General features: G+C 37.3%; 1 protein-coding gene across 3 annotated transcripts in view; it reads left to right on the top strand.

The window, feature by feature from the left end:
* GADL1 (glutamate decarboxylase like 1) overlaps positions 1 to 26,386 on the top strand; it is a 1,864,133-nt gene that overhangs the window by 758,726 nt on the left and 1,079,021 nt on the right. For all 3 annotated transcript variants that reach the window (XM_044066666.1, XM_044066664.1, XM_044066665.1), the window contains one exon: positions 11,332 to 11,531. In XM_044066666.1, coding sequence (XP_043922601.1) covers positions 11,332 to 11,531 — 200 coding nt within the window. The remainder of the gene's footprint in view (positions 1 to 11,331; positions 11,532 to 26,386) is intronic.

Below are 26,386 nucleotides of genomic sequence, written 5' to 3'. Positions count from 1 at the left end.
TATTCTCATTTCCTCTTACCTTCTTCATGTCTGTCCCAAATCTTCTTAACCAGATTGTCTTCTGCTTTTCTGCATGTGTCTGAACCACCGTATTCTGTTTTCTTTGATCTTTCCTGCAATTGGACCTACTTTGGTTTCTGCTGTTATGTCATCAGTTCTTCATTTGTCCCACAGTGTGTATCCTCACACCATTCTCAGGCACTTGATTTCCATCATCCCTAGCTTCTTCATCTGATTTGCATTTACTGCCCAGGTTTCTGTACCATACAGTAGTACTTGTAGCACCACTTTCTTGTACACCTTATTTTTCAGCTATTTTGGCATTCTTCTGTCATAGACTACACATGAAACTCTATGCTAATTGGCTGCAGACCCTCTGATTCTAGCTTTGACCTCTTCATTTAGACTTCGTTTCTCCTCAACCACCCATCATAGGTACTTGAAGCTATTTACCTGTTCCACTATCTGCCCTTCTATCTCAATTCTCAGATTCTTCTGCCTTCCCCAATTAGCTGCCATTACCACTGTCTTATATGTGCTTAGTTTCATTCCATGTGCCTTCAGTTTTTCATTCCATTCCCCTGTCCTATGCTGAAGTTTTTGCTCCGAGTCTGCCTGTAATGCCACATCATCTGCATACAGTAACTTTGCTGATATTTCCCCTCCAGCCTGTTTGCTAATGTAGTGTGTCACCAGTATGAGCAGCAGTGGGCTCATAGCTGAACCCTGGTGTACAACCACTCCCACTAGGAACCCCAGTGTGAGGTTGAACACTGTTCGTACTTGAGTCATTCGGTCCTTGTACACAGCCTGCAGTAATTCTACCAATGTTTCTGAGACTTCAAACCACAACAGTACTGCCCAGATCAACTTTCTTGGGACCATTTCATGTGCTTTCTCCAAGTCTAGCAATGCTCAGTTCGACTCTTTCTTCATCTCTAGCTTTTTCTCAACAATCTGTCTTACTGCAAACACCATGTCAGTTGTGCTGCATCCTTATCTTGATCTGAATTGCTCATCTCCCATCTTATATTCTACTACTCTGCATATCCATTTATCAATCACCCTTTCCAGAACTTTCATGCAATGTGATAGAAGTTTGATGCCTCTGTACTGCCCACAGTTGTGGCTGTCCCCTTTGTTCTTGTACACTGGCACAAATATGCTTATTCTACAGTCATCTGGGATATACCTTTCTCTCCACACCTTATCCCACTTTTCCCCACTTTATTGTCCTTCTAAATATTAATCACAAGTGGGGTATTTGTTTTACAGGCCATCCACAAGTTTAACAAAAGTAAGCAAAAGCCCAGTATTTCTCAGCTACTTTTTCTTGTAAAGTCATATTTCACAAATGTGATTCATGCTTTATAGTCTCCCTTTCTTTCACTAATTTCACTGTTTCTGGTCTTCTTCCTGTTCATCATCCCCACCTCCCAACACCAGGCTCTGAAGTCCAATGTACTCCTATTTCTTCTAATAATCCCCTGTGATTTTTTTGTCTCTCAAGCATTTTCCTTTAGAACATTAGACATGCTTTTAATTGGAAAGTTTTTCTATGACCTTCACTGTCTAAAGAATGAAAAGCACAGTCTTGTTCTGCTTTTTGGTTCACTTTTTGTTGGTTAAACCTTTCTTATTTCCTCCTTACCCTATTCTGCATCAAAAATATATTTGATCCTCCAAGAAAAATGCCACAACGGCAGATGGATACAGCAGCTTGAATGTCACACCTGTCTCTCAACAATCCATGATTTCTAGGATAAATTTGCTTCTATTCTGCCTAGTGTACAGTGAATAATAATTTTATAACCACTCTACTGTCTCCAATTTTTATTACCTTGCCCTTCTGCCACAGTTTTATCAAGATTCCAATTTTTATTACTTTGCCCTTCTGCCAAAGTTTTGTCAGGATCAACTCTTTCTGCAGGTATGATTGCATCTTTACTAATATAGTTCTTGGCTGCTTTCTTATGGCCAGATCTGGAACAAACACCCAACATGCCCTTTCAATTAAGAAATCCTGCTGTGGAACACCGGTCCAGTTGCTTATTTATAATTTCATAAAATAAATATTTTTTGTTCCTCCAGTTTATGTAGTACAGGACAAAAATCTAATGTTTTCTATTCATGCTTTCTCTTGAACCTCTACTATTTTTTTTAAATGGCTCTTCTTGAGAAGCCTCATACTCAGACAGCTTTTTCTTCCTTCCAACTTATGGTTTTTGCAGTTTTATCAGTTCATCTAAACAGCTATTTAAAGCTTCTTCTATTTTCAGCCTTTTTTATTTGAGTTGATATATTCCTTCAATGATTCATTTACTTTAATCACCTCTGAGTATATTGTTTTATTTTTTTCCTCTAAATTACTAGAAGCCATCTCATAAACCAAAATTGAAGTTTGAACTGATTTTTGCTGAACAGCTGCAGAATCCTTCCCAGACAGTATTTTCCTTTCACTTTTTCTGGATAATTTTCTTTCAGGTTTTCCTGACTTCTTTGCTGGCATCCAGGCAGTATGCTTGCTGCCAGTAACTGAATTTTACCCAAAAACAGTTTCAATGGCACTCCTTTTTCTCAGTTTCTGTTTTCACACAGGAATGCTGAAGTTATCTTCTTCATGCCAGGCCAGAATTAAAGCAAGCAGGAGGTACTCTTCTTCCTTTCAATTCAGCCATCAACATACAACTCTTTGTTCAGAGTAAAGCCTCTTTAGATTCCCTTTCAAACTGGTTATTAACTCAAATCCACTCTCCATTTAGCTCTCCAATTCTTCTTATTATTGCCTATCTCCGTCCTGATTCCTTTCGAATGCTTAATAACCTACTAAAGGAATTAATCTCCTCTGTTTGGAGCATCAAAAACTGATTGTATTCTTTTTGGTGACTTTAGCCTCAACCTCCGTGGCCCCTCACCAAACTGTATACTTTAACTTTTCAATGTATTTAATCTCACACAACTTGTTTTTAAATCCACAAGACTACCTTCCTCTTCACATCATTCACTGCTTGATCTAATAATCACAGACAACCCGTTGCTTATTTCTCATATCTCTAACCACCTTCCTAACCTATGTGATTATGGTCCTATAAGCTTCACCATCCCACCTGTTTGCAAAAAGGCCCTCTAAAACTCATTTCATTCCAGGATAAATTGCAAGTAAACATTACCAAACTAAAAACATATATATCCGTTTGTCAAATGAGACAGTATACTCTCCTCTTTAGACCCTACCACTGCTGACCAGCTCTTCACCCAAGTTCTCTCTATCTACATGACTCATTTTTCCCTATAGTCACAAGACAACAATTGGATGGTGCAGTGGTGCAGTGGTAGCATTGTCACCTCACAGCAAGAGGTTCTCCAGTTTGATTCTCAGCTGGAGTGCCTTCTGTGTGAAGTCTGTATGTCCTCTCTGCGTTCATGTGGGTTTTCTACAGGTACTCCGGTTCCTCCCATAATACAAAGACATGCATCTGGAGCATTTCTCTGCGGGCATCCTTTGAAAACTGGCTTCATTCCAAGTTGGACTTTCCTGGTAAACAAGTGTTAAATAAATAAAATAAATAATGACTGTACAAGCCCAAGAAAAACACCTGACTCACTTATGAACTCAAAGCTCTTGTATCTGTCAGAGATAAAGCATGGCACTCCTGGAAGTCTAACCTAACTCCTTCTACCATTACATTATAGCCTTTTCAGAAACCTGTCCAAACAAACAGGTATATGTCATAAGAGCCATCAAATGAGAACATTTCATTCAAACCTTTTTCACTCCCTTTAACACTTCTGGGCATGGGCATAGGTCAGCCAGATAACAGTTTGTAAAACTTTCAGTGCTCACTCTTTCTCTTGTTTCTCATCCTTAGACTTTATTACTCATTTCTCCAACCTCCCATCCATCACCTCACATACTTTACTCCCACTCTCAACCTCTCCCTTACCTCCCACTTATACTCCTTCTTCTACTGTAAAAAGATCATAACTATAGATATATTACCTCTTCTCAACAACCTAAAGCTTGACTCATCTGCAGGGAAAGGCACCCTTTCCCCGTGTTCTTATTCTAATTTAGGGAGTCCATAGCTCTGCTACATGTCTAAAGCTTTTGCTTAACTTATAACTGTATTACCAATATATGTAAAACAGCAATAATCTTACCTCTCTCCAAAAAATCAAACACCAAGCTATCCAATAATATCCTTCTAATCTCCATCCCCCCAGTCTTTGGGAAAATCTTAGAAAAACTGATCTATAATCAACTCACAAAATACATAAGTCAGCAGTGCCATCTTTCTCTGCCAAGCAACATGGTTTCTGGTCCAGCCACAGCACTTCCACTGCACTTTGGACCTTCACTGATCATACCATTTTAGCTAATGACAAAGGCCTCCTTACTGGAGCCATATTTGTAGACTTTACCAAAGCCTTTGACCTGGTAGACCATCCCAACCTGTTTAACTATCTCATTGACATTGTGATTAGCCCTGATGCTATTCCCTGGTTCCAAATTACCTATGCAACTAACATTACTCAGTAAATTTTAACAACAGTGCATCAGCTACCACTCTCTTACTTAAAGGAGTCCCTCAATGCTCCATATTGGGCCCTCTTCTTTTCTTCATTTTTATAAATACACTTACACTCCAACTTCCTCAACTTTCAGTCTTACTATATGCCCATGAGATGGTTATTTTCCACACCAACCACACAGCCCAGTCAGATAACATGATCTGCACAATGATTTCATATCACTTGTTAACTGGGTGCTCAAAAACTAAAACTATGCTCTTTAGAACTTCCATTAAAATGCAAAAGAACTCCAACTCACTTCTTATTCTTTACTACCTTAATAATGCCAATAAGCAGATTAACACCTTTAGATATGCAGAAGTCTGGCTTGATCCCTCCCTTAACTTCCACCTTCATCTGTAAAACACCCTGAAAAAGATAATCTCCCTTTTGTTTTGAGCCAACAGACTCTCATCTTTTCTTTCCTGTGCAACAGGAAAACGCTATTTACAAAGGGATTATTTTAGCCCAACTTGAGTACTGCCTACCTGTTGTAGCATTTGCCTCCAAAAGAAACTCTACCACAATCCAAACAATCTCCATCTCCATCTGCTGCTTCATTACCCTTTTTCCAAAATATGAATACCTTTGCCTTTCACTAGCCAAAGCCAGCTAGCTGCTGGATCAGCAATGAGTCAAACTACTCCTTGGCTCCCTACTTTTCTATCTCCTGAAAGAAAACTCCTGCCCTTTTTTCCTCTAGCTTACATAGGCAGCTTCCATCATATAACCTTAGACCTCATGCCCACTCAGGGCCTCTCTTGTAAGCATCTAAAACCAGACTTCAATGCTCTAATCATTCCTTTCCAACCTTTGGGCCCAAGCTCTGGAGGGATGTTCCCTCACTCTTAAATACCTCTCTGTCTATTTCTTGCTTTGGGTACAACTTAACATTTTACAGCACAAGCTGCTTGTAAGTGTTCTGCTTCTGGTCACATAACATAATCTCCCTAATCTCCAATACATACTGCATATCATTTTAATTGTAGCATATCTGCTGTAAAGCCTAACCTGTCACTACTCTAACTGATGTCACTATTATACAAAGTGTTTTTGTTGACTTCCTTCTTAAATAGTTTTTCTACTGCATATTAACTATACCTGTGATTTTAGTGTGTTGTTTTATTATATAAATTGTTTTCATTTTTCCTATTCGACATGTGCTCACATTCTGGGCTGTGACAGAAATTGGTCCAGTGGGATCAATGCTCTACCCCAGTTAATAAACTGTATAAATAAATAAATAAAGAGTTAAATTTTGGTAGGTATCCATACTAAAATATGTAAAAGTGGTTGAATGGGAGAATAATTTATTAATCTGCATACTCATTGTTACAAAAGAGAAAGTTAATGGTTTACATCAATAGTTACAAAAGAAAATAAATCTAGATTTATTAATTAATGAGAAGAGAAACTCTGCAATCTAAGAAAAGGAAATAGCAGGGGGGAATAACTGATTGATCAGGAAAGGAAGAGCAGGAGCAGACTTTAGATTTAAGGAGATGAGTGCGGAGATATATGTTGAAACTTTCTTTGAGTCTGAGGGCAGATGACATTGCTTCATAATGTGCATCTGAGGCCTTGTCCTGGTAAGCAAGGTATTTGGCTTAAGAGTGGAATTATTATGTGGCATGGTACCACTTCATCAGTGAAATCAGGTAAGGATATTCATATGGTGGGTGCAGAATAGAGTGGGTGGCCTTCAGCTGGCAAATTTCATCCAGATGTTTTTATATAGAGCAATGCAGTGGTGAGTTCTGCTAGGGAGATTGGAGGCAAAGTTTACCATTTTGCTGTAACATTGCTCTACTCTTTGTTGTTGAGTAGTATTAAGGTTAGTGTAGATTGGGGCAGAAAAGAGTGTGTAGGAGGCAAGCACTGGATGTAGCTTTACGGGTTTCCTCTGAGAGATAGGTTCTGATACTGTATAAGGCACCTAGTTTTTGATGAGTTCTTTTATTTCACTGGATATCTGGAGGCCAAATTTTTATTTGTCAAGGGTCACTCCAAGGAGTTTGGTATTTGGGATAATACCCAGGATAATATTGTTGGAAGAGGTAATGGAAAAATCAGTTTTGTGTGACAGAACTGGGTTTATGTAGCAAGGGCATGGCTTTTGTCTTTTTAGCACTGAGTATTAGGTCATGTTGTTGTAGACAGAGTTTGACTGAAGAGTATGATTTTTAGGTTTTGACATGCAGTTTATTAATGAATGGTGGAACAGTAAACAAGAGTGAAAATGTCTGAATGCGGATTAAATGAGGAGGGGCCAGAGGGGGTATGTAGATTATTGACAAATATACTAAACAGTGATGGGCACAGTATAGAGCCTTGAAGGGTACCTATGTTAACAGGCAGGAAGGATGCGTATGCTGTTTGCTATTTGACACAATGCATTCTGCTATTTAGTTAGCTATGGAACTATGTGATAATGCTGGTAGAGAGGTTGAGAGTGTGAACTTATGGAGTAGTTCAGAATGAGATACTAATGAGACACTATGTCAAATACAGTTGAGAGATCAAGAAATATGGTAGAAACCATAAGATTATTATTACAATGTAGACTGACAGTATGTAGGGATGATACTAAAGCAATTGTTATGCTGTGGTTAGGCCAGAAACCATGCTGGGAGTTAGAGAGTAGGTTTTGATCTAAAAAGGTAAAGTGATGACTGAGGCTATTTGTCTTTTGTATAACAAATGTGATTTTACTTTTATGGGAAGGTGGATGTGGATGTCTTGTGGGTGGAGAAACGAATTGGAGGTGGGGGGGAGCATAGAAGAAATAACAGATACACAAGCAGAGTCAATCAGTTTATCGCACAGCATGGAAAACTAAATAGAAATATTTTGCTAGTAGTTTAGATAGATAAGTAAGTGTTACACAGATAATTGAGGATGAATGTCCTCATTGTTAATGCTGTAGATTCTGTTGCAAATAAAGTGTGGTGCATGGTGACCATAGTAATACACTTTTACATGATATAGTTTGTTGCCTGTTTGTAACCAGAAATTAAATGTCAGGCAAAGTTGCTGTTTTGACTTGTTTGAACAAAGTGCTTGGGTTCAAGCTTGTAGCAGCACTGTGTAAAGTTACTTCTTAGCCACCTGCTTGTGACCAGAAATTAAACATCCGGCAGAGTTGTTGATGATGAGTTGTTTGGGCAAGAAGCAAAAGGATCTCCTTGTCCATCAGTCTTGTGGCCCTGTTGTGTATCCCTCAATCACAATATTATGTGACATTTGCTTAACACAGCTGACCATGTCAGTCAGGTGATGCCAACACTGGCCTAAGGTGCTGTTGCTCCTACCCACAGCACTAGTGTCCCACAGCACAGATTGCCACACTAAAAGTATCAGTGGTTGGTCTCCAGCCCCTCTCACCACCAGCCATAGTCATGTGGCCTGAGAACTCACAGCAGGATATTGTTTTCAGAATTGCTGACATTTTTCAGCTTCTGTCAGTTTCATTCCCTGGACGTGCTGCCTCTTGTTTAGACATATGGAATAATAGAATACAATATATAAATTTTACAGAGATGCGTACAATTAACGGTGGTGATATCTGTTTAATAGAACACCTATTCATACCACGCAAGCCCCAAAAGGTATGATGCTTTATAGCATACTTGTTCCTGATGACAGTTAATCTGGAAAATTGTCTGTTAATGTCACATGATGACAGTGTATAACCAAGGTAGGTAGGTAGAATGACCTACATGTACAAGATCCCTAGTGTATTCTACCTTGACCACACCATTGCTTCTACTCCAGGTGCACACTGATTACTTGCTCAATTTTATGTGCTTACTTGTCACAAGTCACACATGTATGTATTATTTTGGGAAGGGAAAATGAAGGTGGTAGAGGGTTAGACTAGAGTCATAGTGATGTGAGGGAAGACTCCACATCACACTGTGGAACAAAATAACTTGTGTGTCTTGTTCAATAGCTCCATATTACTACAGTACTCCCTGTACCCATTCACTCACAGTGACTGATTCACTGTCATCCTTGAGGCTCATGTTAAAGTGATACTCACTGACTACAAGTATGAAATTACTAAAACTCTCAGTTTACCACAGAAGTCCTTATTTCCCATAGTTGACTTTTCAGTGCCCTTGTGTTGATCGCTGTCTTCAATTGCACTGTTATGATTTTGTGACCGCTGAAATTCTTATTCCTACATAAAGAATGAGAAGCGAAAGCCAGGTACAGAATGTACCTGCAAATCTTGGTGCTGGGCCAGTGGTGCAAACAGTGCCTCCCTCGCTGGTTCACATACGGTGAAAAGGTTAAAACAGGCTAGAAATCCACAACTTTTAAAATAACACAAGAACTCTGATGTCTCATTTTTTTTCTGTCTGCTGCTGTTCCATTCTACTGTTACAAAATTATTTTTTTTTCTCCTGAAACAGATACTGGGCAGTTTTAGACCTGTATTCAGACAGTGAAAAAGAAATATATATAAACAAAGTGCATCATACACCCACCACCACAATCACCACGTTTTTACATAAAAAGAAAAACATCATGACAAAAATACATGTGTGTATTGCTTAAGTGCAATAATGTCCACCAGGATAGATGCTGTAGATAAATGATGTACCTTCCAGGGATATGGAGTGGCCTAGTGACCTGTGGTAGTGGGTCTCACAGTGTTTCCTGGCAGTCCATTACTTTTCTATTGCACCCACCTTATTATATATTATTTCTTACAGGACTTATGAAAAAATGATGACAGCAAGATAAAACATTTTTGTTAGTTGTTAAATTATGCTTGAAGGCACTCTGAATGCCTACTGGTTGTAGATCTTCTGTACAGAATAGAGAAAAACTCAAATGTGTTGTTGCTAAAACATTCCTGCACAGCAGACAAACATAATACTGCAGCCATCTGTGAGAAATCACAAGGATAACAGTCTTGTCTGCCATTATTTACACCAATGGTGTAATTTATGAGGAATGGATAAAAGTGTTACCCTGTGGGAAAAAATCAGTAATAATGGGGAAAAATAGATGCCGGTTTTTGCTCTTTCTTTCTCTTGAGATTGCCAAAGCAGCTGAAAGAAAATGAATATATCCTTATATCAAGACAATAAACAGACATAGGTGTTTTACAGATTTATTGTCCCCTTTTGAAGATCTTATATCATCAGTCTAAAAGCCTTATTTATGTAGATGCAGTTCATCTTTTTCTATGCTTTATTGTAACAATAGTGATAAGGCATCAGTTTATATAATATGCTGTGCTGTAACATTCTATTTAAAGTAGCATCATAAAAAAATCTGAAATGTCAGCTCCATGATTACACCTCTGCATAGATCAGGACAGGCTTCATACAAATAAGATAAAGTACATGGCGCACAAACTGTGCTCCATTATCTATACCTGACATAAACCTTATCATATAGTGATGTCTGGCTACATGGTGGATTCATTCCCATTCATCACTGTTGAATTACTAATGCTCTTTTCCAAACATTCTAACAGTCCACATCAGCTGTAACGAAACGCAGAGCCATTGTGCACAGACACGCACAAGCAGTGCCTACTTGCCATGGAAGATAATGGCTGTGCTTGTCCTACCGATCCCTTTTTCTAACTTCTTATGGTACACAGTAATTCTCAGTGCCTAAGGCTTCCTTCTAGCACCCCAATGTATATGGAAATGGTCATTGCCTAGGGGTATCCCATCATTCTTTCCATATCATAAACAGCAGTGTTCATTGCACAAGGCACTGTATCCCACCTCCTTACTATGAATAATACTTATCGTATAGGGACATCTCAGGTCTGGCAGTTAGTGCAAAGGATTAAGGATATGAGCTGCTAACAAGGTGTACCCTGTAGTCCAAGGTTTGACTCCCTCCACCTCTATTTGCCCATTATTTGGCTCTGATCAAGCAAATCAACCAGGCAGAGTCTGAAAAAAGGTCCATGTGGATCAATGCTGTACCCTGCTTAACAAATATGACTAAATGCCACTCTCCATATGATGACTACTTATACTCGTTGTGCAGGTACATCCCATATCCTGAATGATGATAACCATTTTATCATGACACACTCTGCCACCTCCTTATATTATGAATAGTAATACACACACTGTAGAAGGACACCCCATTCCACCCCCCCCATATCATAGTAATAGTCATTGCATGAGTGCACCACAGGTCACCTTCTTTATCAGGAATAACAATATCCATTATACAGGGATGCTCCATGCTACCCCACTCACCATCATGAATTGTAATTCTCATTGTAGAGTGACACCCTGTGCCATCTTCTGTATCACAAATAGTAAAATTCATTCACAGTGGCACCCCATGCCACCTGCATGTCACGAATAATGCTGATTATACAGGAACACCCCATGTCATTCCCAAACCATGGATAGTAATGCTTATTGCACAAGGGTAACTTCCAGGCCCACCATGCATATCATGAATAATAATATTCATTGAAATGCTCATTGTCCTTGGAAACCTCTCCTGTCATGTATCTAAGTTCCAGTGGTCATTGTCTAGGGTAAGCCCTCACCCTTTTTGTACTGTGCTAGTAAAACTGCATTGAACTCCTTTGAGCACATTTGAATGCATAAGTGAAATAGTTCATATGTTCATAGGTACTTAATAAGCTATTGATCTGTGAAGATCTTATGAAGCCCAGCCTTACATTCCTATTTGTAGGTTTTAGACTTCATAAGAATAATAATAATTATTACTCATAACAGTAATATATTCCTTTTATTTCAGGGTCTGCTACAAAAATGCCACTCTGCCAAGGCCTCATACCTGTTCCAGCAGGATAAGTTTTATGATGTCAGTTATGATGTAGGTGATAAATCCATTCAGTGCAGCAGACGAGGTGATGCATTTAAGTTCTGGTTGATGTGGAAAGCGATTGGAACATCTGGTCTGGAAGAAAGAGTGAATAGAGCTTTTGCCATGACAAGGTAAATCTGGGAAAGCACTGTCATTTGTAATCCAAAAATGTGCATTAAATTATTTCTTACTTTGTTCAATTGCATAAGCAAGCTTTTTGGTCAAGTGAAAGTATTAGACATTCCCAGTCCTGGACATTACAGAGGTAAAATAGAAATACAGATGTGTCTAGAAAAAATCTGATTGTAACAACTGATGACTATATAATTTTGTAAGCAATATACTTAGAACAGTATAAATTTAATGTACCACCTGAAACACTGTACCTGACACTTCTAGCTCTGTCTCTGCTTAACATGTTCTTATAGGTAAGGCTCTCATTGTCAGATTGTTATGCAAAAACTCACTAGCTATAGTTATAAATAAAGCTAGGAGCCTGTTTTCTGAAGTTGTTGGTTTGAGCATGAAATTTCTGTAGAAAGATTTCCATGAATTAGGCCTTTTTCATTAATTTCCCGTATCCCCCCACAGTTCTTATTATAGTTCACTGCTCCATCAATGTTTACAGCATGTGTGGGGCTCTCCTGGGAAAATAAAGAACATGTAGTCATTTATCATCTACCTTAATAACTGTGTAGCATTTATATACCAAATACTGGACTTTGTGAATGCAAAGATTATTTACCTCTTGTTTTAATTTTTGTGCATGGGGCAAGGTCTTCAACTCAAAGCCTCAGTAACAAAAATTGCATCACTTACTCTATTACATTTTGTGCATTCCTTCACTAGACCAGCACTGTGTAATGAAATGTATACAATCCTTCCTTGTATTCCAAATGTAACGTCCAGTAATAGAATTGGTTTGGTGTAATTTTCTTTCTCTTCAGTATTTCAGTTAGCACAGAGGGTGAAGGCTCTGAGCAACTAACAGGCTTCATCATGCAATTGTGAGCTGAAATCCCTCAATTATTATTTGCCTACTATGTGATTCTGAATAAGACATTTTTCCATAATGTCCTTGAAAATCAGTAGCTGAGCCATGTTTGTATATATTGTTGACAAATGAATAACATTTTACAGTTTATAGGACTGCCATACCTCTCAATCTCTTAGACCAGAAATCTGGACAAAGCCACAAATAATGGGGGGACAAAGGACCGACAATAGGGACACTTTTTGAATATATTCTTACAAACTTAAAAGTTAATAGAAAATAGAATAACAGGTTTTGCATCAGCATGAATTTTCTGAAGGGTATAAAGTCTGAAACTCAAATGCCTGTCATTATTTTCGGACCTCAGTCTTTAAAGATTTGCCACGTATTTGCCAGAAAAACACAATTTTATGAAAAATGGACCAAAAGTATAAGGTAAAAAATCTGGACATTCTGAAAAAAACAGTGTATGGTTGAGAGGTATAAAGCCTGCATAAAGGTCAGTGATCATCATAATATGGACTCCTTATTCTAAGAATACATTTTCGGGCCAAACCAAATGTCTAATGATTTTTTACATGTTTCCAATGAACTACTCTGCCTAAAATACAATGGTAATTTATTTGATGATTTAGCTATGTTTTCAGTAATGAACTTTGGTCGTAATGTGGTTCTACATTTAGCAATCCTTAAAGGTGTAATTTCTTCCATGTGATATCCTTCTAGATGTAACAGTTAAATGATTAATAAAAGTTAAACCTCTTCATCATGAAGAACTCAATATCCTAGGCAAAGTTTATCGCACAACTAGCAATAGTTGATGGAAAATATATTACATTTTCTAGACGTGCTTAAAATGTTAGGGTCCTGATTCCATTATTCTTTTTGTAAACTTCCTTTAAATACTTATGAGGAACAGCCAGATCTCCTCCTGACTAAGTACAAAATAAAGAGTTATATTTAATTATGGGCCTTCTGTAAGTTGTATTAAATTTTCCCTGAACTGTCACTTATCTTGACTTAAAATTTTTGGAAGTAATCCCACCCCAAATGCATGGTATTAGCCTTAACTGCACATGCATTTATCTTAAATGTAAAACTGGAGCATGTGTACACAACTAAAGTAAAAGTGAGCATGTGCACACACCTAAAGTGAAGTTGAGCATATGTACACACCTAAAGTGAAACTGAGCATGTGTATACACCTAAAGTGAAACTGGAGCATGTGCACACACCTAAAGCGAAGTTGAGCATGTGTACACACCTAAAGTGAAATTGCACAAGTCTATAATGAGGTGGGGAAGTTCCAGTTTATTGATGCCACTCAAAGAAACTCAGCATTTAGATATAGGTAAAGAAGGTAATACACACCAGCTTTAAGGACCATCTCCTGATACCTGCCCAAAAAGGCACTTACACTACATTTACATAGTTCATTAGTAACAGCCAGCCGTCAGTGAGGTGGGACATTCATTATTAACTGTCAGCAATTAATGGTGTCACATTCCTGACTACCAGCAGGGTGGAAAGAAGTTAACTGGAACTTTGAATAAAGAATATGAATAAATACACGTAAGATTAATCTTTTCATCTCAACAATGAAAGTAACATGTTTTCCATACTTATTCGGTTAAAATCATTTTCTCACTTTCAAACTGTTTATCTATGGTACTAAATACCACATATTCTGTAAAGTGAAAGTCACAGTGAAATAAAACCACTGTGTGAAGTTTGATTTTCTCGTACTGTAGGCTTGAATGAGATAAGGCAACCCTTACCCTTATAATTAGCATTACATGATGCAGCAAACAGTGAGATCAGCTCAGTAGGTGTGAATGAGGCAGCAAAACCAAGTGTTATTTGAAAGAACTAGGAAGAGAGTTTCAGACAAGTCACTAGTAGATGGCAGTAGGCAGAGATTCATATAACTCAGCAGTAGCTTCTAGAATTTATAATACTTGCCAAGTTCACTGTGTTAGCAAGGATGACCATGTGGAATTGCTGCAATGTGGCATCAGGGCGCAATCTATCAGCACTGTGGATCTTGTCTTTCATTGTACCAGAACAGGCTATCCTTGTATGGGAGCTGTTTAAGTATCTTGTGTGGAAATCTATGGATTTGTGACTAGTCCATACTTAATGCCAATGCACAGCTGGTATCGAAAGACTAGGATATGTGTTATGCTAAGAGAAGAGACACTGGCATGCAATGAAAGCAGTATTATTCGTCAAGTGAAGTCATAAAAATGCAAAATCACATATTCTGTCGGCTGATAAGCACCACTTAAACTACTGTGTTTGCTATTTTCTCTGGTTATGACATGTGCTGCAGATCCTATTTAAATAAAAACTTTTTTTACATAAACTTTCATATGGATTATGTTGTTATCAATGACGGTTGAATTTCTTCACTATTATCTCTTTGCAATACCACTTCTACTAATCTACCACCCTTGCTCTGAATAATGTATTTGGTGTGTATTCTGTACTGTCCAATTGTATTTTCAAGTATTTAAAAATATTCAAAACAAATATGCTTCCTTATTTTTAAAGATGGCAATACACTGTACTCCATGGTCTCCCATGAAGTATAGCATGCTTTTTCTCAACTGTCTTCCATCAAGTCTATGATTTTTTAAATTTCATCCTTTCTGTTATAGTTCTTAAACAAAAAATCATCCAGTGTACCACTGACAAAACATTTTCTTATGCACACACATGTAACATTAACCTTCACGTGACATTTTAGCATAGTATAACATAATATTACCCTTTTTCTGTGTACCTTTTATTTGTGTACCACATATACAAGATTTGCCTTTATTTTCACTCATCACAAGCACATCCAGCAATCCTCCCATATTCATTTCATTCCTTTGCTCCCGAATGGCACTTCACCTTACACACTTCTTGCATCATTAGCATTTAATGATTGTCTCCTGGCCTCAGTAGACCATGTCCCCCAAGCTCTCCTTCATATTGCCACATTACCTATATTGAGCTCTTCATCATCTTCTCCTTATGATTGTCCATCATCCTTTTTAATCCAGCACTACTGCTACTATGTTTGGTGATCCCCCCCTCATACTTTATCCTTATCCTCCCTATCCATCTTTCAGTTCCTGTCTTACATTTGTCTGATTGTCCTTGCTGTCCATTCCATAGTATTTGCATGTCCACCAATGCTGTCCTTTCAATGTATTGTTCCATTCCCATACCTGTCCATGCTTTTGCTCTTATCTGTTTCACCTCTCTAGCTAAAAGTTGCACGTCTTCTATAGACCAACATTTCATTTTCATTACACCTAGAAGACATAACTTGTAACATTGTGGGATCTTCCTTTCCAAGACTTTCTCCTATATATCTCTGGCCCTTCTTAAAAGTTGTATAACCTTCCTACAGGCCCATAATTTATATATTTGGTCAGTATTCTCTTCTCCATGCCTCCAACTTTTCGTAGATAGATGACAGTCTTCTTGACATATCCTTACTGGGGTTCTGTACCACCTGTAAAACATTTTTCTGTATCGATCACCAAAGATGCTATTCCCCTTATCAAATGCATAATTTATAATGTTCCTTTCCAAACCATTCCTTTGTCCACTTCAGGTCCTCCTTTCTCCATTATAACCTTAATTTACTGAATGCCTTCTCAAACACATTCTCACCTAGGAGCCTATATATATATATATATATATATATATATATATATATATATGTATATAGATAGATAGATAGATATATAGATTCGCTTCAGAAGCTCGAAATACTGAAATCTCAAATTACAGTATCTTGAGCCCAAGAAGTGGAATCCACAAAACAACGAAAACTAAAAACTGCGAAATTCAAAACCTCAAATACTGGAAGTTTTGAATTTTGCGGTTTTACTACACACACACACACACACACACACACACACACACACACACACACACACACACACACACACACACACACATCATCTACCACACAAACACACACAATCACTCTACTCAGGGAGGCAAGCCCCCCTGCACCCCCATGTGGGGGACTGCTCCACCCACACACACCCTACTTAAATATTCTCACTCCGAGGTCGCACTACATACAAACGCACACAAAACACCACCACACAAGCTACTTTCTCTTCGCACACACACATCACAGCAACAAAACACACTGACACACACCACAGCCCCTACCCAAGCCCCTTAAAACACACACACACACACACACACACACACACACACACACACACACACACACACACACACACAAACACACACACTTACCTGAATACATGACCATAGAAGAACCTTAGAAGTGCAAAATTCAAAACCTCCGGTATTCGAGGTTTTAAATTTTGCGCTTCTAAACTATTATGTGGATTCGGCTTCTTGGGCTCAAAATACTGAAATTCGAGATTTCAGTACTTCGAGCTTCTGAACGAAACCCATATATGTATATATATATATATATATATATATATATATATATATATATATGTGTGTGTGTGTGTATATATATATATATATATGTATATATATATATATATATATATATATATATATATATATATATGCATTAATTTACCCTTCTGTGTCTGATCCCATATTTCTCCCAGTGACTGCACTGTCTCTGCCTTTTCTTCCATATTTCTACCATCCTTCCTTACTTGGGCTACTTGGTTACTTGCTGTAAATGGTCACAGATATAATAGTCTTGTCAGTCCCCTCTTTGCAGATTACACTCTCGATTAACTCTGTGAAAGGTAACCCTGTAGTGATATGTTCATCTCCCAAGTCCATCTTACACTCTAGATATGTACAAACCATCTTCTTCACTGTGTTCCTAGTCTCATCCCTTATTTCCTTCCAGTTTCTTTTTTATAACATCCTATTCAAATATTTATTTTCTATGCTTCTCAATCTTTGTACAATATTTATTGCCATACAATTGTGTCTGAACTCCAGCATACTTCACCCTCCATTCTTTTTACTGTCCCTAAGGCCTCAGTCTATTCTTAGCAATCCTTGTTTACTGTTACAAAGAAATCTATCACGTTAGCTAGCTGTCTCCTATAATCTTGCTATCTTGATTGATTTCTGTGTGCCTCCTTAAGTGTAGCACATATGGGAGCATCATAACATGCACTATTCTGTTTTGCCCCTAGCATGTTAAACCTTCCTGACCATGTATCTAAGATTTTCCCTATCTTACCTCTTAAGCCATTTCAGTTTTGAATTCCTATCTGGAGGAACAGGATGGATAACAGGGAATTTACACTGGCAGTTCAAACCGAATGCTTTCACTTATCCTGGGTTGAATGATTATAGTTCAAGTCAACCTGTTCTTAAATTATGTACAGCTAAACTATAGTAATCTATATTTTAATGATTTAAACCTGTCACACCTTTGGGATTTTAAATAAATTTTATGAACTTGAAGAAAATATTCTTTTAAAAATGTGAAAAACATGTTTATATGGCTTTAAGAATTATAAACACTGATTTAAATATGTAATTATGTGATTTACTTGAGTGTGTTATAAAAGGTAGGGGTTCAGTAAAGCATGTTTCTTCTGATGAAGTCCTGATTGGAATGGATGAAAGTGCTTAATGCTTTACAGTTGTTTTGAATAAAAATAATGTTATCAAAAGTTGTAGTTTATTTGGTTGAATACCTCCTGCAACTGTGCATCATGTTTGTTTTGGTTTTTCGTACATTTTAGTGACTTTAAAACCTTTTGGAAATGTGCCTTGTTTTTCTGGTAATTCAGTTTTGTCCTTCTTTTCCTTCCTTCCTCTTCTGATTATAACATATTTTGGTTGAGGTAACAAAGTTCTGATTCTTTTCTGAACCTGCTGAACAGTCCCAGAATTCCCAGATGTTGGCTGGATACATCCTCCAGAAGAATTAATCATCTGTAAATGAATAAATACAATTCCTTCTTATTTTGTCTAGCTCTAGACAGCCCTCACTTACTCTTCTGTTTTTACAAGACACTCAGTAAGCATTAAGAATAGTCCTGGTGATAAAAGACACCCTCAGTTTGTTCATCTCACCAATTTTGCTCATTCTGTAAGAGCTCCATTTATTTATAACTCAGATTTGGTTCCCGTTAAAAAATTCTCAGTCATATTAACCATCCACCTTCTTCAGTGGCCTCAGCATTATATTCAGCATGAATTCTTATGACACACAGTTGAAATTCTTCTGTAAATTATTTAAAACAATACTTGCTTTCTATTTTCCTTGTCCCTCTGAAAGAGTTCAGCAGCATGCACCATTAAATGTAGATGATCTGCCTTTAAGAAACATGGTTGTTCATTTCCTATCAAGTGGCGAAGCACTTTCTCCAACCTTGCTGTCACTATACTGGCAAAATGAAAATTGTATCGGCATTACACCTGATACTTTCCATTTTTATTAAACCACTCAGTTGATGTAACTTCCTTCATTCATCTAGTTTGACCTTCATTTTCAATGTCATTGAGTAAATGTGTCATTGTATCACAAACCTGGAACCCCATTCTTTAGTAAAAATCAGTCAGTTAGCTATGCGGTCAACTTACTTTACCCAACAATGTACCTTATAGAAAGAAACTTTGTTGAATTCACAAATTATAGGCTGTTCTGTCCCCTCTCTCAAAAATACTCAAAAAATGCATATGCAAACAACTTCTCGAATATCTTCTACATGAAAATCTACTCTCTGCAACTCGACACAGCTGGCTCCCTTACCACAGCGCAACTACAGTCTTAGCCTCATTCACTGATACCATCATAAATGCCAGGGGAAAATAATAATCCAGTATCCTCCCTTTCTCTTGACTTCTCCAAAGCCTTCAATACAGTCTCTTATCCCGAACTCCTCTCTAAAATGTCTGCTATTGGTTTCTCTAACTCTACTCTTAACTGGTTTTATAGCTACCTTTCAAATCAAAAGCAATCAGTGAAGTGGCTTTCTTCCTTTTCCCAGTTCCTCACAGTTAACACTGTGGTGCCCCACAAGGTTCCATCCCTGGACCTATTCTCTTTAATATCTTTATAAACAGTCTACATTCATCCTGCCATCATTCCACACTTATACAATATGCTGATCACTCTACTATCATACGCTCTTCCAACAATCTGATACGCCTTCAATCCATTATTCAAAAATCCTTTAATTATGTTGAAAGCTGGCTTAATGATTACCACCTTCAACTTAACCCCCTCCCCCAAAAAATACTGCTATTTCTCCCAAAAACTCAATCCCACTTCAAACCAACCTTTACTACCACACCTCTTGACAACACCAAGATAAAAGCAGTGCCACATACCAAACTGCTGGGTGCCATCATCGATGATCAGCTTAAATAGATCTCCATATACAAAACTGTATCAAAAAATCACCAAAAACTTGGCATGCTTTATAGATATAAGACCTAAGTTTGGTGTAGCAGGAACAACTGAACCAAATAGATGAGTAGCTAAACCAAAACGCTACACAGTCATGAGACGCCAATATGTCCACACACCTGGTACCAATAGTATACAAAATGAATGTCCAAAAAATACTGTGTAAAAATTTTTTAATAAAATGCCAAAAACACGTGAACAGCACAAATAGAATTCAGTTAAGCGTTTTCACCCGCTGCATTTCTGGCTTCATCAGAACTGAACATAATCAACGTACCATTACAATTTAAAAACTATTTGGTGCCAAACACTAGGCTATAATTTAAAGTTACAGACACATACCTAATACTATAACAAAAAATGATTAATAATAAAACCGTTTTTCTAATATAACATACTCTACGTATGTAATTGTTTAAAAAGCATTAATATCATTGTGAAAATCATCTATACATATTAAGCTGTGATTTGATAGAAACAAGGTCATTTAATCCCGGGGGTGTTGAGGCATCTGTTAACAACTGCCACCACATTTCTTTATACAACAAAGTTGTTTTAAAATCTCCACCCCTGGGGTTTGTCTTAATACTGTCAATTATAGCAAATTTAAAAGTGTGACCATTACCATATTTTTGAATGTGCCTATACAAGGCATTTTTTTCATCCTTCCTCTTGATACAATATAAATGATCATAGATCCGCTTATTGAACTGCCTATCGGTCTTGCCAATATAAAAAGCCATACATGTACAGCAGTTGGCAATGTATATAATGCCTTTAGATTTACAATTCCATTGCTTATATTTTATATAGGCTTTATTGATATTACTTAATTTTATACCTTCACTTTCATTGATAGTGTGGCATAAATTACACGTAATTTTGGATAGATAATCGAATAACTACTGATACATATAATTATTTAAAAGTCTAACATCCAGTAGTTGCCTCTTTGGTGGGCATTCCAAAAATCCACAAACAGATAGAGGAGCCACCTTTTCATCCCATATTATCAGGCAGTCGATCCAAAACTTTCCCTTTGGGAGTTGCAGTCGACATCTCTTTGAAACACATATACAATAAAATTTCACATCTTGTAAAAGATTCATGGGAATTTTTGAAGAATTTTCCCATCAATTCATATAAGAAGACATTATATTCATCACTATTGACGTTATTGACCTATTTTCCTGCATACCAAAACCTGAGGGATTAAATGCATTCGCAGATAGTATCAACAAGTATGCAGAAATAGATTGGGATAAAGCTTGTCTCCTTATAGATATGATGAGTATAGTCCTCGAACACAATTACATTTTTTATGAGGGCAAGTATTTCAAAAAGACCAGGGGTGTAGCAATGGGGGCGGCTTGTGCCCCCATTTTTGCAAACCTGGTAATGTTGGAATGGGAGGAATCCACTGTATTTCAGAGTGTATTTATGAAATACATCAAGTATTATTCTAGGTTCTTGGACGACATCTATATATTATGGGAGGGTACTTTGGAAAATCTTCAAGAATTTTTAACATATATAAATTCTAGTAGTAACTATATGAAATTTACTTCCCAACATAATAAGGATTGTTTAGCATATTTAGACACTTGGATTTATAAAGACGGGAAAAACTTTCAGTCCAGAATATATAGAAAAAACATTTTCAAATAATTACTTAGAATATTCTAGCAACCACCCTAAAAAATTGTTAAGGAATATCTTTAGGGGGCAACTAATCAGAGCTGTAAGGATGACTTCTTTGTATTCTGATATGGTGGAAGAAACAGAATACATCATATCTCTGTTTTGTGAAAGAGGTTATGACATTGGAATGATGTCCAAAGTAAACAAGCAGGTGAAAAAAGAGTGGGGAAGAAAATGCATCCCACTATTAGGTTACAATGTAAACAGCAGCGATCATGTGGGTAACTGCTCCAACAAACAGAGCGATCTACGAATTTCAGTAGAGCTTGTGTTATTGAATATGGACCTCATTCATTCAAAATCAAAGATATAATGACATCAAATTGGAAGATAATTTTAGCTGATGAAGAAGTCACGAGGATTGTAGGTTGTCACCCCCTATTTGTAAAAAAAAATAGGGCCAAATATTAAAAAATATTTAGAAAGAGGTCCATCAGTTTTAAATCCCAGTTGCAAACACACTAAGAAGTGTGGCATGTGTAATTTATGCCACACTATCAATGAAAGTGAAGGTATAAAATTAAGTAATATCAATAAAACCTATATAAAATATAAGCAAGGGAATTGTAAATCTAAAGGCATTATATACATTGCCAACTGCTGTACATGTATGGCTTTTTATATTGGCAAGACCGATAGGCAGTTCAATAAGCGGATCTATGATCATTTATATTGTATCAAGAGGAAGGATGAAAAAAATGCCTTGTATAGGCACATTCAAAAATATGGTAATGGTCACACTTTTAAATTTGCTATAATTGACAGTATTAAGACAGACCCCAGGGGTGGAGATTTTAAAACAACTTTGTTGTATAAAGTAATGTGGTGGCAGTTGTTAACAGATGCCTCAACACCCCCGGGATTAAATGACCTTGTTTGTATCAAACCACTGCTTAATATGTATAGATGATTTTCACAATGATATTAATGCTTTTGAAACAATTACATACGTAGAGTATATTATATTAGAAAAATGGTTTTATTATTAATCATTTTTTGTTATAATACTTGGTATGTGTCTGTAACTTTAAATTATAGCCTAGTATTTGGCGCCAAATAGTTTTTAAATTGTAATGGTACGTTGATTATGTTCAGTTCTGATGAAGCCCGAAATACAGCGGGTGAAAGCGCTTAACTGAATTCTATTTGTGCTGTTCACGTGTTTTTGGTATTTTATTAAAATTTTGTTACACAGTATTTTTTGGACATTCAGTTCATATACTACTGGTACCAGGTGTGTGGACATATTGGCATCTCAAAACCATGTAGCGTCATGGTTTAGCTACTCATCTATATGCTTTATCGATAAAAAAAAAATCCTAACCAATGACCCTAGACTCTCTGTTGCTAATGCTTATCTACTTCCCACTCTACTCTATGCCTCTCTGATTCTAACCAACATACAATCCACCCTAAAAACCAAACTAGAACTCTGCTATAATAAAACTGCCAAATTTGCTGCTAACCAACCCTACAACTCACACACAACTGTCTGTCTCTAAAAACCTTAAACTGGCTTGAGTTACCTCATTATCTCTTGCTTTCTCAGCTAGCCCTTACACATTTCATGATAAACAGACCTACATCCTGCCCATCCATCTCATCCATCATCCACTATTATATCCCCAACCGCTCTCTCTGGAGCTCTGACCAACTTCTCCTCAGTATCTATAAATGTAAAAAATCTATAGGCCATAGCTTATTTAGCTACACAGTGGCTCTGGCCTAGAATAAAATCTCCCTAGACATCAGACCAAACCATTACAATTACAAAAAAAAAGCTACTAAATGAAGGACTCCTCAACACTTGGCTCTGTTCCTGCCTTGACCCTGCCTAGCCTGTCAGTAATCCAAACCCTGCCTGGCTTGCCTATAACCACTTTTCCTTTCTCCTTCTATAACCTACTTATTTACTACCCCATGTCCTATTTTCCTCACTTCCACTGTCCTTACTGTCCTGCTGTGTTTACTATTTTTTCTCTTCTCATTTCTACTCAGCTTAACACCACTCCACTACTGCTACTACTCATAAACGGTTCATCTTCATCTCTGTATCCTCTTTTCTCACCACTGACCTACAAATACTTTCTCCATCACTTTACATTTTTCCTTCAGTACTATACCCAATCTAATCTGCCTCACCTGTATCACTCTTTTTACCTAAATATCTGTCTGTCAGCAAATTTATGTAAGTAAACATGTCTGTCCTCAATGTACAATGTTTATCTTGAAATGCTGTTCTTTTGTTTTATTACATAGCTATCTGATGCTGAAATTTAATTATGTTTACTAACTCCTGTTTTTTTGTACTTTATATTAATTTTTATGTTTGGAGCTTTTTCATTGGGTCTCCACTGAAAAAGGGGATCTGCCCAGTTGGAATTGTCCTGTTTAACAAATATCAAATAAATAAGTTGTCTCACATTTCACTATTGGTTGGTTTATTTCTTGCCTTTCCTCATTGTTCTGCACATATCTATTCTATTTTTTACTAAAAATGCCTTGCAAACTTATGCTTTTATAAAGACTGCGGCTACAATAAAGTCTGAATTGTTTCTTTATTTATCCATTGGTATGTATCTTCCCCAACCCCCCACCCTTCATTCTCTATTATACTGGTCCAAGCTTTATTTTTTGTTTTTGTTATTTTACTTTTCCACATCAACAGTTGTTTGTCAGCTTTACCTATCATCCACAATCTTGGTCCTCCATAGCACTTTATGCTCTTATTCATGACTCCTGATATTGTTTCAGTTATCTTTAATGGTTTGGTGTTTTTTTCTGCTCACCCCCCAGTGTTTCCCCCGTGTCCTGCTCTAACTGCTTAGTTCTCTTAGCTTGCCTTCCAATGCCAACATGCTTTGAAATATTTGTCTTCTTATTTTCCCTTTTCTCCTCAAGATGCTGCCTTGCAAACCAGCTTTCATATCATCCCCTCATATATTCCAAGTATCCCTTTTTGGATTTTGTTCAAGCTATTCCCTTACTATGTTTTGTGTCCATTGGATGTCACTTACCTTCGACCAGTGGCTGGGATTCCATATCTGTCCTCTTATAACTTGGCTGCCCTCTTCCCAGTCCATTTTGACAGTTGCATGGTCCAGCAAGTTCTTTTCTCTACAATATATCTCTGAAATTTCTTAAAATGTTGCACTGACTACTAGCAATTGGTCTAATCTCCTGCCTGTTTCATCTCACACCTGTAGAACGTGAACCCTGCCTCTCCTTGTTTCAGATCCCACCAGACATCCAGTAAACTTACATGTCTCATTACTTATTAAGGTTCTGCTGACTATATCTTTGAAATTCTACTGCTGTGCATTTCCTGTTATTCAGTGGATACAATATTACATTACAATCCCCCCCCCCCCACACACACACACATATTATCATGCCCCTTCCTTCCTTATTGATTGCAGCTTTTTCAACCACTCTCTGAATATGCCAGCCCTGTCCTCATTGGGCCCATAAAAAGAGATCAGAATCACCAATACATCTACTCACCACCCATTTGCCTTCATTTTCTTTATCTATTGTATTTGTCTTGCACTGTTCTGTAAATTTTCTTAGAATTCCTACTCTCCTCTACCGTACTTTTTAAATTTTTTTTTTAATTCCCTGATGCTCTAGCTTAATTTTTTGCATAAATACTAAGTCCAGGCTCTCTCGTTTTTAATTTCATTAATATTCTGTCTCTCTCTTAATTTGGATTATTTATGCCTGCAGCAGTCCATGTTGCTATACCCCTACAAACTGCTCACGGCATGGGTGGCTGACAGACACCTCCTGTGTCATATGACTCATAATATTTGCAGGAGCATCCCCTACCATCATGGCCATCATCGCATTTTGCCTGCAACAGCATCCTTACATGTGTGTATTGCTTCTTCCTCATTGTTAGCTGACATGCACTTCCTTTTTCTATTACCTTCAGTATAGCAGGGGTAAATAAGGAATTAGTTACTCCTGCTTACCTTAAATGTCAGCTTGTAGTAAGTAAACCTTTCTTTTTCTGCTTTATTTGTGATGCAGAATCTTCTACTGGTTAGATCCTAGAACCACCCATTATAAAGCCCTTTCTGAAAGCTATTGCTTTCTCAATCCATGTCTTCAGTCAGTGACTGTGACATTTAATTATTAGGTGTCTTGGTGTGTCTGTATTTTCTGTGAGTCTCTCTCTTCCTTCCTTGTATGCTCTGTTAGTTTGTTTATACAGCCAGTCAATTATTTCTGTAATTTGCTGATCCAATTGTTGTACATATCTTACATTTATTTCCCCTCCAGTTCTCCCATCAGTCAAATGATTCTGAAGTTTTCTTGACAAGATCTGCATTCTAAATCATATTTTTGTTGCCACTACACATGCATTTAATTTTATTCAACTCCACTTTTTGCCACTTTACTGTACCTTCCAATTAGCTAGTTTGTGCTACATACAACCAATCATCAGTTCATTCTTTTATCACTCTCTCTAAATTCCCCTACCTCTAGAGCTCCCTGGCTGTATCTACCTCATGTTTTAAGAGTTTATCAAGCTTGCCTTACATGTTGAACATTTAGGAGCTCCATACAAGCCTGGATTCCACTTCAAATGTTCTTACACACAATTGTCTGCTGTCTTGGATCACTTTTATCAACTAATGATTGCAAAAAAAAAAAAAAATCATTTAATTACGCACCAGGCACAAAGCCAATTAGCCAAGCAGACATTTTGTACTGTGTCTTACATATCTCAAGACCTGCTACTCCTTTTATACGGTGTCTGGTATGCATGTGATTCTATTTATTTACAGTCCGCTGACCTACTGTGTCATACTTTTGTGACTACAAAACAGGTCACTAGAACAGCACACACAGCCCTCCAGATAGGGTCTTACAAACAGTGTGTACTGATAAATAATAACTTT

The sequence above is a fragment of the Protopterus annectens genome, chromosome 3.part1, assembly GCF_019279795.1.
Source record: "Protopterus annectens isolate FY-2018-M chromosome 3.part1, PAN1.0, whole genome shotgun sequence".
Lineage (NCBI taxonomy): Eukaryota > Metazoa > Chordata > Ceratodontiformes > Protopteridae > Protopterus > Protopterus annectens.
Note: the sequence above shows the minus strand (reverse complement) of the source record. Positions and strands in the feature narration are given on the sequence as shown.